At 34.3% G+C, this 14,966-nt stretch overlaps 2 protein-coding genes across 3 annotated transcripts in view; one reads left to right on the top strand and one right to left on the bottom strand.

Moving 5' to 3' along the window:
• The first annotated feature begins 35 nt into the window (after positions 1–35).
• LOC130891820 (uncharacterized) lies at positions 36–14,501 on the top strand. The gene is made up of 14 exons (XM_057796831.1): positions 36–649; positions 708–1,004; positions 1,669–2,130; positions 2,180–2,281; positions 2,339–2,363; positions 5,049–5,337; positions 5,790–6,330; positions 9,145–9,270; positions 9,326–9,556; positions 9,698–9,916; positions 9,988–10,131; positions 11,860–12,117; positions 13,770–14,077; positions 14,132–14,501. Exons 1-14 carry the CDS (start codon positions 635–637, stop codon positions 14,412–14,414), a joined length of 3,300 nt encoding a protein of 1,099 aa, XP_057652814.1. The 5' UTR covers positions 36–634; the 3' UTR covers positions 14,415–14,501.
• A 61-nt stretch (positions 14,502–14,562) lies between these two features.
• Positions 14,563–14,966, bottom strand: part of LOC130891821 (calpain-C) — a 47,496-nt gene continuing 47,092 nt past the window's right edge. For both annotated transcript variants that reach the window (XM_057796834.1, XM_057796832.1), the window contains exons 10-11: positions 14,754–14,812; positions 14,563–14,691 (exon numbers count right to left, since the gene is read on the bottom strand). In XM_057796834.1, the coding sequence (XP_057652817.1) occupies positions 14,665–14,691; positions 14,754–14,812 (86 nt within the window). In that variant the 3' untranslated portion in view covers positions 14,563–14,664. The remainder of the gene's footprint in view (positions 14,692–14,753; positions 14,813–14,966) is intronic.

Here is a 14,966-nt window from a genome sequence, read left to right as displayed (position 1 = left end):
GATTATATCGAATTATAGATTTACGCGCATGGCCCCGAAGCAAATATGTTCGAATTTCTCGATATATCCAAGTCCAGCAAAAGTTGCCAAGAATAATTGGATTAATTCAGAAAACGTCAAAAAAGAGACGAATCATTTTTCATCATGACAATGTAAGCAGTATGGTCAACGAATTTCAGCATCAGAAGAACGATTTTTTACGTTAAAAGTGCATGTTTTTTAGGAATCTAAAAAGTGCTTTGAAACTTGGTTCAAATTCGAAATGTGTGGAGAGTATGTTTGAAAACATTAAAACTAGTTTCCATCATTTTTCTTTCAATTATTACCATAAAATTAATAATAATAGTCATCGTAATAAATAATATTAATGAAAAAATGTTTTCTCTCATTCTTTTCCAAATAAAATTGTACATTATTATGACTGGTCAGATCGCTCATGCTATTGATTGAATCAACGGGTCAAATCTTACTCCTTGACAACCACCTTTTGACTTTTCCTGGACCATTTTTACATTTATCACATGTTTCCTTACATATTAATTGTATTTATTTTATATTTTACACTCGCATTAGCTGACGAAGATTAATCACTTTCGAAGGAATCATCTAAGAACCTACTTAGAATCGTATTATTATGGCTAAAATGAAGGTAAAACAGATTTGACGTACAAATGACATTCTAATATTTTAAAATTGATTTCTTTCAGAATAGACAGAAATTATCAGTTTCGGAAAAAAATCTCCTACAAAAGTTTTCGGGGGACGCTGATTTTCAATCAGATCTTAGAACCAACAAGAAAATTCCTAGTAATCCTTTGATTCAAAAAAACGTACATTTTTTACAAGCGTACAATAGGCTGCTTAAGAAACCTTCGTACAGACATATTGGAGACGCTGATGGTTATTTTAAGCAGACACTTAGAAACGAATCTATCGATTTAATCAGGGATTTGCATTTGGGAAATTTTGTAAAGTCCACAAAATCTTTTGGAAATATCGGTCAGGTAAGTCTTTTTGAAATAAAAAGTAAGAATATTGGAAAAACCTCTTCTTCTCTTTTTATTCCATCTCTTCACTATTCGCCTTTATCTCCACAAGTTAACTAGTACTGCTTCGTTTTCATTTTGTATTCCTTAAGATCTGAGTTCCTCATTGTCTCACCAGTGGAGCGCCTTGAATTAACCTTCATTCAGTAAGAACTATTTATTGTTTTCACTCCTTTAACGTACAACCAATTACGAATCTTCAGCTTCCTTGTCCATATGTATTCGAAATTTCAATGGGTGGTTATCTTTCTTTAAAATATTTCCTGCTATTTTGTTTTGTTTGTGTAACTAAAGATAATAATATGCCGAAACATAATGCTAGGAAGACCAAAAAGTAGATAGGAAGATTAGATTGTACAGGATATGAAAAGTCTACGAGTACATGAATGCAAAAGACAGATACAGAACAAAAAGAAATGGAGAATACTGCAAAAGCTTGTAATGTAAATTATGAACAATAATTGTAAAGAATAAGAGTTGTTCGACTATAATTTTCAATATCCTTGTATAATATAATAATCCTTGGTAAAATTTTGAGGGGATTATCATAAATATCACACCATACCATTTCTTGAAAATAATTTTATTTCAACCATATCACGTTAAAAATATTTTGTTCAAGGTTTCTCAGAGAAGACCAAGATCCAGACAGACCGTTCTTTACCCCCAAAAAGCTGTTGAAGCAGCTCCAAAATTTGAAACAAAGCCTAAGTTATTGGAAGAAGAAGTACTTCATTTGAATGAACTATTCGCTCCAGCAATAAAAGATACTTTTGATAGCAGTTCAGAAAGCTCACAAAACGAATATAGTTCACCAGAAAACTTTGACTACCGTTTATCGACACTAGAAAGAGTCGAAGAAAACGTAGAGGAAGAACCGAACGTCGTACAAAATTTCGAAAAAAGTGACGATAAAATAACTGATAAGAAAGAAGAAGCACCAGGTACTGATATCGATCAAATAAACGTTCGATTGAATGATATTTTAAAAGACGTTTGTGAAGAAAGAGAAGAGGAAATTAACGAAATGGGCGAGGAATTCGAAGGAGAATACGGCGAAGAATACGCGGGATTCCCAGACGATGTAAGTACGAAAAAATAGAAGAAATTTAATTTGATTGGTTTTTTAATAGGAGGACGATGAGATGAGGGAAGTTGAAAAAATGATAGAAAGAGCTTCTCAAGAGTTAGCCCAAGTCGCTGATGAAAATAGAAGACTTATGGAAACTTTGGATGTAAGTGACGAAAATCATTCTATCAATTTTTCAACATTCTCAACATTTTTGTTTTAGGAAGCTGTTGAACTGGAAGACGACAGTAAGTTTCTCAATATATATTTTGATAACTCGTAGATAAGATTTTTTGATCTGAAAGTTCGATTTCTGATTTATTGTGGTATCAGGTATCATTTCGTATTATAAATAATATGGATAGAGATATCGTTCAAATATCGAAAAACTAAGAAAAAATATTGATAATATCTTCACAGTAGCCTTACTATTTTCTAACGTTTATTTGAAGAAAATGTTTTTGCAAAATATTTCAAATTCACCAAATACTTATACTTTGAGCTTTTTTTTTATTTTTCTATGAAACAATATATGATCTCAAATATATATAATGGCAACCAGCTCTAATCTTTGTATAATGAAATTGAAAATTTCATTGAAATTCATTACGCATTAGAAACTACGCCAATTTTTTAAAATATCACGCCTCTTTTATCACTACTTATATGAATATTATAAAACAAACTCTGCCTCTGCCTTTCTATTCAAATTCAAAAACTAGTTTTTTATGAGGATTTCGCTAATAGCTTGTGTGATTCATGAGTATAAAATGTATTAAGGTTTTATGTAGAATGATTGATGAATTAATAGATTTATTTATTAAAAATTGAGCCGTCTGGTAGCATCAAAAACGCTGCCTAAAGCCAAGCACCCCCGAATCGATACAAGAGCTTGTAGAGCTGCATGTTCGATGATTAATGTACAGGAATAAAAATAATTTATTTGCAATAGGCGAAATATTAAAGAGCAAAGATGAGTGGAAAAACGGCGAGCTCCATTAATTTGCTAATACGTTGGATTTTGGATTAAACTTTCATCACTTATTCTCTTCTGTATACTAAAATATACAGTACCCGATAATGTTTTGTGCAGTATGTATCTCAAAATATAACTGAACTGCGATATTGAAATTTGACATGTATAAATCGTTTGTAGTGTTACGTACAAGGGCACAAAGGGTACAACGATTTGCAAAAATGCAAGTCCATTGATTAGTGTAAAAATATGTAGGTAGGTGTGGTGTGTGTCCATTGCATTTCTTTCTACGACAGCCGTTCACCAGCATTCACATTAATTTTGTATAATTTGTGTCCAATCTGTAGCTTTGGACGTGGTCAAAGCCTCGGAACACTTTAAAAAGATTTTACTTTTAATTAAAAACCACCGTTGAAATCCTAAAAAAGTGACAGACGAAATTATAAAGGAAGCTGCTGTTGTTGCAGAGAAGGTCGGATTGGAGAAGGACATTACATCAATGCCACGTATTACGTCATAGAAGCAATCATCCAGCTGAAAGCCATTCAGAATACTGGAAGAGGTCTTTAGTAATACCAAACTTGAAGTACGTTTTTCTGAAGAAAACACGCAATCAGTCGCATTATCTAACTTACATCCGGCGCAGATGCAAAAGATGACAACTGAAAATCTGAAAAAAAACTTGTAAATCTATTGCCCAGTGTTATGATTTACCAAATAAAGAATGAAATCGAACTTTGGCAGCAGTTGTGGCACGATAGGCTTAATCTAACAAATCTAACAGTTGTTGAAGTCCTACAAGAAACAAAATCTTTCTTTCCCGAAACGGAAAAAGAATTAAAAATTTGGATCGCTTTACCATGCACGACCTGTACAGTAGAGCGATTCTTTAGCAGCCTCAGAAGACTAAAAACTTTTCTAAGAAGCACCATCGCAGAAGATCGCCTTAATGGTTTGGCCACTACACAAAACTATAATAAATAAAAACCTAAATAATTTTAATCATCGAGGGCTTGTGAAGTTTTATACATTTATATTAATATTAGAGCCGTTCTTATTACAATCGTCATCGAGGCAAAGACTTCCAAATTGTAACGCTCTTGACTGTACCAGGCGTTCATATTTTTTATCATTCTTAATATTGCCCTATTGCCCCCCCCCCCTAGTCATAACCTGGCGACACCCCTGGTTACGTAGTACTATTTTTTAAAAAGTTAATTAGTCACACCCTGTATATTGTTTCATTGATGTTAAGGCCTCCATTATACTAATTCGGAGATAATATTTTTTGTGGTAGGTACTTAGAAACGACTAACAAATTGTTATAACAGAAAGAACTGATAATCATCAAATACAGTTGATGTTAATAAAATTGTCCTCTTTCATTAAAGGAGTACATCTTTTAAATAAATTTCTTGCGCTTGCTTCTTGAATATTTCTGGTGTACCTAATACATTGGCAAGGTGCTTTAATTATGTTTTTAATTTATCCACATCGTTAGTAACTGTAGTATACACTAATCCTTTCGAATATTCACAAAGGAACAATCTAACGAAGTAATATCTGGTGAGCCAGCTGGTCAAAGTATTGTGCAATTTTTTTAGGATAATTTAAAAGGACAACACGAATTTTCTACGTCACACCAATATGGCATGTTGTTTTTTACTAGTGCTGCCCAATTGCGCCTATTGAATTGGTCTTCACTTTTTACTTGGGTTGGGGCTAGCCTCACATTTTGCCTAATGATATCAAAAGGTTCAAGCCAAAGCATCTGATCGACTTCTCAAAGGGCATATCGGCCTTTGGTAATGTTAAGTGTGGCACGAAGGCCCTATCAGAAGGCCCGGTCGCCCACAACGCTACTATGAACTATGCACCATTGATTATGTTGTTCTGCTACAAATTATTGCTTACAACGCTCTAATTCCATAAAATTGACTTATTCATCTCTTTATAGAAGCAGAATTCAAATACAATCCGGCGGTAGATAGTGCGATAATGAAAGAGCTCGAAGATGCAGAATGTCAAGCGAAAGAGACAGCGAAAATAATAGCGGAGTTGAAATTACAAGTAATGGAATTGTCAAAAAAAGAAACGATGACAGAAGACGAAGCGAAAGAGCTCGAACGGAAAAATTTGGAACTCAAGAAACAAATGATTATTTTTGAACAAAAGACGAAAAGAATTCAAGAATTACTTGCACAGACGAACTTATTTGAGGATTTGGGTTCTTTCAAACCAGCGAGGTGAGCATCTATCTAAGTTTAGTAAATTTCCTATTACGTTCATGTTCATGATGTAAGAGAACAATTCAGAAAGTATGGAACGTTTTGGAATAAAAAAGAAAATACAATAAGCCTCTATTACTAGCCAATATTTTATTGAAAACAAGTGGAAATCACAATATCGGGATAATGAAAAACCTCTCATTCGAATGAAGTAAAACAAATTTTATACTTTTCTCGGTTGTTTTTATGAACTGGTTTTCATCATATGTTATTTCATTATTTTAAATTTTGAGATAAAAAATGGGAGTTATGAAAATGTTCCCGTTATTATAGCTGGACTAAAATATACGCTAGCGGCATCAGATTAAAGCGGTCTTTACCTGAGAAGACTTCGTATATTATTTAAATTTGGCAGTGTAGTGCTATAGTCTGTATAATACATAATTCAAATAAAATCTGATTATAAACAGGTATAACGAAGACGTCTTACCAAAAGTAGTTGTTTGCGGAATGACTGAGAACCAAATGCCGAAAATTCTTATTTGTGATGACAACAAAAACAAATGCAAATCAGAACGCAAAAAGAGATCACCGTCACCCAAATCACCAAAATCACCTTGCGATTGTCCTCAACCGACTACCGGTAACGTCGACTTCGAAGATTTTGCTCCTTCAACATTGAATTCGGCGGCGCAAGGTACTACTGCATATCAGCAGCCATCACAAGGAATGCAACAAGGAATGTTACCTTATCAAGGAATGCAACAAGGGATGGTGCTGCCACAAATGGGAATGGGACTTCCTGGAGGTATGCCTCCTCAAAATACTTGTGAGTGCCATCAACCACAAATGGGTCAACAGTTGGGTTCGCCAGGGATGATGCCTCAACCGATGCCGATATCACCGATGTCGATGCCACCGATGTCGATGCCACCAATGTCAATGCCACCGATGTCGATGCCACCTCTTATTGGAGACTCTCTAGATTATTGTGAATGTGATAATGCCAAGGTACGTGCAATTGAAGTTTATTACACTTATTGAAAACGAATAAATCTATTCTACCAAATTCATTCGAGTTATCTCCATTCCGGAATAATTTTCCTTCCAACTACTTCCTTAATGTTTGCTATTTTTCGTTAAATTTATGATTGGTATCGTTCTTGTTCCTTCTATAGATTTAATTCAATCATCGGTATATTGAGGGATTGTCACTAATTAGTTTCTGTTTGGCCAATCCTTTTGTATGGTGTACAGACGTGGTCCCTGAAAGTGAGATCCTTAAACAGAATAGAAGCAATGAAAAAATGTGGCTGTTGCACAGACTTCTACGGATCCCATGGATCGAGCACATGACGAATGAAAAAGTACTGAGGAGAGTATCTTATTTGGGACACATGACAGAAGGAGAGGACCAGGGCGTAAACAACATTCCTGGCTACGAAATATAAGAGACTGGTGTGGTACTCAGGGTGCGGCAACAATTTTTCCTCGTTCAGATAATAGATTAGACAAAACAACACCTACATGCTGCAAAGTGTATGGTATTTGAAGAAGAAGAAGAAGAAGTTTCTGTTTGATTTGAGTATAGATCGGTCATTAAATGTTTGTTTTTGAAATGTAAAACGCTTATGCAAATAGAAGAGGAGCTAGACACTTTGAGCATCTGGATTCGAACGTGGTTGAATAAGCTTAATTGACGGCGAGCATTCGGGATGGTCCAAACTGCGAGAATCAGCGATATCATTAAAAAAGTTCATCAAATGGTACTGGATGACCATCTGGTTAAGATTAGAGAGACAGACTATTAAAATATCAGATGAACGCATTTAGCATATACTTATTGAAAAACTATACATGCGGAAGCTATCTGCGTGTTGGGTTGCTCGTTCGTTTACTTTGTATATTTGCGCGTTTAAGCAGATTGAGTCGGATTGTCCTTCTGTGAGCGAAGTCAACACGATTCTTAATTAACAATTTGTCTTTCTTTGTGTTGATAATGATGGGTTAACTAAATAAATGTTTCGACTCCGATTTATATTTGCTGACGGAACAGTTTTAATCATATACTATGCACTGTTTGTCACTCAATTTTATAATAATTTCATTTTGTTTAAATATATAGTGTATTGGATTCGGGGTGTCAAGTACACTGCGACCTATACTATCTATTGCGTCCCCATTTCTTGCTGTTGCACTAAGGAAACTCAGTGTTTACAGCTAATCTGTATCGAGGTTTGTACATTCTACAGATTTTCCTTAGTTATAGTTTGCCTCGCAACTCCTGTAGATTTTTCAACTAACCGGTTGTTTATCTATCTACCTCGTTTTTAGTGTTTCCTCTATTGTCCTGTGACCAATTACACAAAAGGGATTAGGACCTATAAAGAGTTTATTCGTCCCTACTTTCGCAACTCTGTCTCCACTTTCATTTCCGTCCGCTCCGATTAGTTTCGGAGCATATTTATTTTTCTTCTTTAGCTCAATTGACTCCTTCAGACTTCACAAACCAGCTTTGCGATAAGGTGATAATCTTCTGTTAGCGATAATTTCTTGTCACAATTCCTGCTTGAAAAATATTTATTGCGCAAGCTCACCGAGTGTTTAGTTCTGAACACGTACACTTCTATTCCAGTTCTGCCTACTGTTTTTGAGCTATCCGTATACCATTTTATGGAATGTCTGTTCATTTCTATTAAGGTGTTATTTTCCCATTTTCTTCTATACCTTAATTTTGAGGTAAATTTTCTCTCGAAGCTATTTCGGTATTTATTCGTTTGTTGTTGGTGGATTCGGTTTATCCCTGTGACTCTTTTAACATTCTGGGCGAGGTTTTCGCGCCACGTTTTCCAATAATATATGGAGAGGTGGAAGATTTGCAATTACTTATTTTACTAGTACAACTACTGTTTGTACCTTCGAAAGAGTAATTCTTTTGGTGTTCAGACCAGTTCTATTGACCCAGACCACTGCTCTTCATTGTCTATAGAGTATCTTACAGTAAAGTTAATCTCAAGAATTTATAATATAATGTTAATATGCAGGGTATTCCCTTTAAAAAAATCCATCTTTTCAGTCATTACTTGGTTCAGAACTGTTAAAATACTGTAACATTTTCCATGACACTATAATTCTTTTTTATTAATTAAAAATTACAATAATAAATTTTCATTACCATATGGTATGGTAACAAATACGGATTTTAGATTAGAAATCTTTAGTGGGCTGTAATCTTCACTAATTCGAGTCACGCGCCTCTACTTACAATAAGAATGGTTATGAGTGATCATCAAGTGTCCAATTCCAACTCTGTCATCATTAAATGTCACATCTTATATAAGATTTATATTCGTCATTTGTACAAAACAGCAAGTTTCCAATAAATATTCACAAAAATCACGGCTTCAGTTTCGTGCACCAATGAAAATAACTGTAGCGAATTCAATTTTGACACAATTTGTCATAAATTTGATTAGTATACTTCAAAATAATATCAAAATATCACATATAATGTCGAAATAAAAAATATAATGCATTAAAGTTGAATATTTTTTTAAAATTTCCAAAATTTTTAGTGGAAATTGAAAAGTTTGTTTAAAACATTCAGCTTGTTATCTAAAAAACATTTAACACTACTAAAGGTATGCATTTAAAAAAATTGAGTACTGTGTTACTGTTCATAGTTTTCCAACTCTTATTTCAATTTACTACTGTTTTATTTAATGGAATCTTTATGTTTCGTTCCATTATTCGCTTCTTGATGTACTAAATATTTTGATAATTCTTTTTCCCTCATATTTCGTATATCAACAAATATTTTTTCAGGATTCTTCACGATCTAAGACGAAATCAGGACCGGGAGTAGGTATGCCGTGTGGAAAAGGACGAGGTATTTGTCCGGCTGAGATTGAATCTCGCCTACAAGAGTATTCAGAAAATACACAATTTTTGGTAAGAATCGTTAGAGTATTGAAAATGAAATTCTAACATTTTTTTTTCTTTTTAGGAAAAGCAGTTGTACGACATGGAATCCGAAGTAAAAGAAATGCATCAGGAATTATTAGCAGTTCAGAAAGAACGAGAACACCTCGAACATCACAAGAAAATGTTATGTGCAATGCCACCTTGCGGATACTCACCTTGTCCCGTTTCTCCTTGTCCACCGTCTCCCTGTCCATTACAACCTTGCCCCGGTTCTCCATGTCCGGCATCTCCTTGTTTTCCTCCGTGCGGACCAGTAAGTACATAACATCTAAAATGAACTACTTTGTTTGAAAACTGGATAAAATATGCTACAGCCGAAATAATAGTAGAAATGATTGCATTTGAAAAATGATAACACATTTGAGATTATTGAATATTTTATTTCTTCTTGTAGCCATGTGAATCCCAATTGAGAGAATTGAGAGAACAATATAACAGATTGCAAGATGATTTTAAGAACAAATTGACGGAAGTAGCCGGCTTAAGGACTGAAAATGAGAAATTGAAAGAGAAAACGAAGCTAGCAGAAGATGCCAAAAGAGAAGCTGAAAAACAAGCGAGAGATCTCGAACTTGAAATAAAAAGATTAAAAGGAACTCTCAAAGATCCAAAGGTTCGTTTTCCAGAAGAAGATAGGTAGCGTATTTTTTGAATGAGATAGTCATTTTACATATATTTTTCCAGCAAATATCCAAAGAACAAGTCATTGAACTCGAACAACAATTAACTGTGGCCAAACAAAGATTTAGAGAAGCACAAGATGAACTAGAAGAACTGAGATTACTCGTCGAAGATCAACAATCACAACTAGACGATTATAGAAACAGGGTAAAAGAAAACGTTCCTATCTAACCTTATTACTATTACAACTAGCTCATAAAGCATCATACCTATCAAAATTCCCCCAGAAATTAGAGAGTGATCATGTTCTTGCTGTTGAACAAACTTCCTTAGGGTTATGGTGAAAGAATTCACCATAATCTGTTAGGTCAAAATTATTGTAGGGTTGTAAACTTAATAGATATTTGAAATAAAGAGTACATAGTATGTCACAGCATAGTTTAACAAACGTGCGGTTCGCTGTAGTCGACCTAGTCCAACCTTTTTAACCCTACCAAAAGTTAGTTGCGCTTCCTCCTCAAAATAGGCGTTCACGTATGCGATAATGTTCTTATCTGATGAAAATTTCTCTCTTCTGCAAGTAAATTTAGGCTAGGCAAAAGGAATAAGTCGCTGGTGACTAGATCTGGTGGATTCAGCGGGTGGTCAACCAAGTGCAATTCGTGAATTCTAGCCATGGCGATAACCGGTGTGAGAAAGTGCGTTTTCCTGATGGAAATGCCTTATCATGCAATGATGCGGGATACTCTCAAATTATTTTTTTTAATTCTTCAAAGATGCACACAATCTCATGACTATTCCAAAGAACGGTCGCCATCACTTTTCCGGCCGATGAAACCGTCTATTTTTCGTTTCAGGAGTGTAGTGGTTTCTTCTATAATTACGAATGGAACAAAAAAATTCCGACTCATTTCACTTCAATCTGTTCAAAATCTGAAAAATGTTCATTCAAATGCGCTCTTGGTTCAAAGTGTTCAAAAGCGACACCAAACGCAAGGGTAGTTTACGAATGCATATTTCTTCAGTCAGTATATGACAAATACGTTCTTTTGATTAGTTCGTAATTGTGTCTAGCACCTTTTCATATATGTAGGCGTCTTGTCTTTCAAAAACAAATATTTCAAACAGAAAGTAAAGTCCAAAATGACTGAAATTTTAGAGAGAATTTTTTTACGTATGCGGAAATAAGTGCCGGCATCTTCAGGCTGAAAATCGGAAACTTTTCAGACAACCTTTATATGTGATGTCACTATACACTACTGCGTCACGCCCACTTATGGTCATCAAAACTTGCCAGCAATTCAAAGAATAACACGAAACAAGTTACTATTTAGAATCCCGCAATTTTTGCAGTGGAAGTACAGCCAATTATCCCAAAAATGCACTGTGAATCCACTTTAAATTGGATCTAACCCCTAACCATTTCAAATAATTATTCCATACAGTGAGTGCGTCTTTACCAACCTAGTTTCACTTTTAACTTCCGCTTGCATCTAAACCGTTTTACTTTACCAGCGTTAAGTGGAATCCATCTGTGAAGTTACATTTGTACATTTATTGAAAGAATGTTATTATTGTCTTATCATGATCAAAAATATACATAATATTATAACGAGACTAGATAATCGTTCAAGTGGTTAAGTTATAGTCCTTTCCCCTGTAACTAAGCCACCTGATGCCACAATGGATCCACTACGGACAATTTCAGAAGCTGTTATTGTGAAAATTCGTGGATCGCTGCAAATTCGATTAAGATACAGCAGGAGAAGTCTTCAGATCACATTTAAAGATCGTGTGTATTGAGATAAGGCTGTGGTACACTTAGTGTAACTAGCTTTCTACTCTAAACCTAAAAATATGATAGATCAGAATCGTTTTTCGTTTATTTCACGTTTTATAATTTAACTGGAATTATTACTCTAACGTTTATTTTAGTATTTGGAAGCTCAACAGCAAGTTGAGGAACAACGAAGACAAATAGATTTGATGGAAATTGAGAACCAAAGAATAAGCGAACAAGTTAATTTGGAAATTCAACGTGTCAAGAATCAATTCCAAGAAAAACTTCAAGAGCTAATGCCACTTCCAGATATTTTAAAGTCGACGCAGATGAAACTTCAGGAAGCTCAACAAATGCATCTTCTAGCAGAAAGGAATAATGAATCTATAGCTAGAGAGTTGCAAATGTACAAGGTATCATTTTGTAGTTTTTCTTCAAATTATGATATTTTCTACATCTTTTTGAAGAAGTATTACTCTCCTTCTAATTCTTGAAATATTGTTAATATTAAGGGCGTTCATAAATTGGACGCTAAAGTGGGGCTAATCTGAAAAGAGTTTTGTTTACCTATGAGGGATGCTATAAATTGGACGCTACTAATCTCTGCCACAAACTTCAACGCTACGCCCGCCCGCTGATGATTAGTCATTTGATAAGGAGTGAAAGTTAAAGAAAGTTAGATGTACGGAAGTTCGCCTAAGTTGTAGCGGTTTATGTTAGCACGTAGTATTTTTGGGCGTATTGCAAGATCTACAATTATTTCTATTAAAATTTCCAGCTTTATAAAAGTTCCAGTTCTAAATTATTTTAATTATTCAAAAAACTATCATACGTTAAAGTATGGAGTATGAAAATGTAAGTTGGACGTTCTTTCAATGCTATCGTTGCACTTTGCTCAAATTGACGTCTTCTGGTATATAGTTTTCCACTGAATAGTATTCCGGAAGTCTTATCTGCTGAAGTTGAATTTTACCAATATCATAGTCAGATCAAAGGTATGCTTAAGTCGTCTGCCTGTCTCACTTTCTTAGTTATAAAGTCACGGTTCAATCAAAGATTTTGTGTTTTGAGAAACCAAGCATGTGCACGATGAAAGCGACATCCATTCACTTATAATTCTTGCTAGACTGCTCGCGACAAAATATGGATTGACTGTTAAAAATCTACTACAATTTTATTTGGATTGAAATCCAAACCGACACTTTTATACTCAGACTTTAATAACATAAAATCAGTTTCGTGAATTGCCTACCAAAAGGTCAATAGTAGATAACTGGAAAAAATGTGTACAATAACTAAATGTTCCATCCTTAGATGGAAGATTAGATCCGTAGATTTTTTGCTGCATAAATAGTGCCTGCTGGTCACTAATTAATAAAAAATCTTCTATGTTAATTTCTTCCAAACTATTCATAGTTTCTTCTGCAGTTTTTAATTATTTATTTATTTCAAATCTAATACATATCATGAACAGACCGACCATGTATTTATTCACTGGGATATTTACAAAGTTCTTTTGCCATATCCCATGTAGTCTTTCCTTTAACGTTGTTAATAAGTTTGATTTTTAATGTCTTTAATGCGATTATATTGCAAATTACACAGAGAAATTAGATTTTCTGCTCCAAATGCAAAAATATAGCACATCTCCATTAAGTTTCCCACTTTTCAACACATTGTCTATTTTAATTTCATCAGCACTTCCTTTTCTCGTTCACTACCAATTATGAAGTTTTCATTACTATAACAAGCAGGCACAACAGTCTTAATTTAGTTGTAATTTCTGGAACCGTTGGTGATAATCATACTGAACACATTGTTTACACCACCACTACACCACCACTTTTTCAGAAACTGAAGGTAAACCAGTGTATTCAGTACAACAGTGTAAATGTCAAAAAGAAAATACGAAATACCAATCTTAAATAGACCTACCTTACCTATACGCCTATCTGCAATAATCGGATGGCAAATATTTTAACAAGCAAATATGAAACAATGTCAGTTGTTCTTTGAATATATTTTTGATTAGCACTGAATTTATCTGTACGTTTTTATTTAACAGGATAAAATCGCGGCAATGACCAATCAAATAGATGAAGTTAGAAGTGACCAGCAGTTTGGTGAAGACGCTAAAGCAGTATTAGAAGCGAAAGTAAAAGAATTGGAGGAGCGTTTGGCTGAGGTTCAGGAATTGAACAGTAGTCTTTTGACAGATTTAGAGAAGCTTACCGAGAAAAGTGACGAATATGAAAAGTTGGCAGAGGAACGGTTGCATGAAATCATACAATTAGAATCTCAATTGGAATCCCTTCGTGAAGAAACCGCCAGGCAAGTTTCCAGAATCAAAGATCGATGCGAAATCGTCAGAAGGTAAATAGTTTATATTCTGAACAACGGATATTTAATTTATCGGATCGATTCTAGATCTATGCAGAAACAGATCTGTGATTTGGAACGTCAGTTAGCTCAAAGCAGGGCTCTCGCCAAGACGGCACAAAAAGACAGAGATGAGATCAGGCAGAAGATGCAAGCGCAAATCAATAATTTGAATGAAAACTTTGAAGATGCTCAGATGAGGATAAGAAACCTTCAAGGACATGTCAATTTTCTGAGAAATTCCTATGGAGATGTATATAATGGTGACGATAATATTGCTTGTAAACCACCAGCACCCCCCGATCCCTGTACCTGCAATCCTGCATATTAGGATTATTGATGTGACGAGTGTCGTTTTATATCGTATTTCATTTTACAGGGAGATTCAATATCAATAAAACTTTTTTAAAGACTATAATTATTTTTTTAACAGATCTCTTCTCCTTATTCGATGCTGGGACAAAAATGAAACAAGTAAATTTAACATAAAATAATTTATTTTAATAAAATTAATCTTTTATGAAATATATCTAGCTGTACATTGAAACATTTACATTATTATGGTCAATTTTTTTCATTTTTCAACATGTTAAAGATGATTTTAGCCACTGGAAAGGAAAATAGAAAAATTAGTGGTCTCAATACAGATTTAGTATTATCATTATATTACCTCACTTAGGTTCAATTTTATACTTCCATTTTGAAGGGGATCCTTGACTTCAAAAATACCTAAAAGCGAAAAATATTGAAAAATAAAAGAATGTCATTTCTACTTTCTCTTTATTTTCTGTTATTTGAATGAAAAGGAAACAATCATTAAAAATTGCAAGGATAAAGGGAGGTGAACATCATGGGGGAGAGACTGTAACGAGTCAGGGAGGAA

The sequence above is a fragment of the Diorhabda carinulata genome, chromosome 3 (assembly GCF_026250575.1).
Source record: "Diorhabda carinulata isolate Delta chromosome 3, icDioCari1.1, whole genome shotgun sequence".
Taxonomy (NCBI): domain Eukaryota; kingdom Metazoa; phylum Arthropoda; class Insecta; order Coleoptera; family Chrysomelidae; genus Diorhabda; species Diorhabda carinulata.
Note: the sequence above shows the minus strand (reverse complement) of the source record. Positions and strands in the feature narration are given on the sequence as shown.

Bases quoted from the DNA above. Each gene is read 5' to 3' on its own strand.
- LOC130891820 (XM_057796831.1), top strand. The intron at 9,557-9,697 runs GTAAGTACATAA...TTCTTCTTGTAG, and splicing joins GTTTTCCTCCGTGCGGACCA to CCATGTGAATCCCAATTGAG. The intron at 14,078-14,131 runs GTAAATAGTTTA...GATCGATTCTAG, and splicing joins CGATGCGAAATCGTCAGAAG to ATCTATGCAGAAACAGATCT.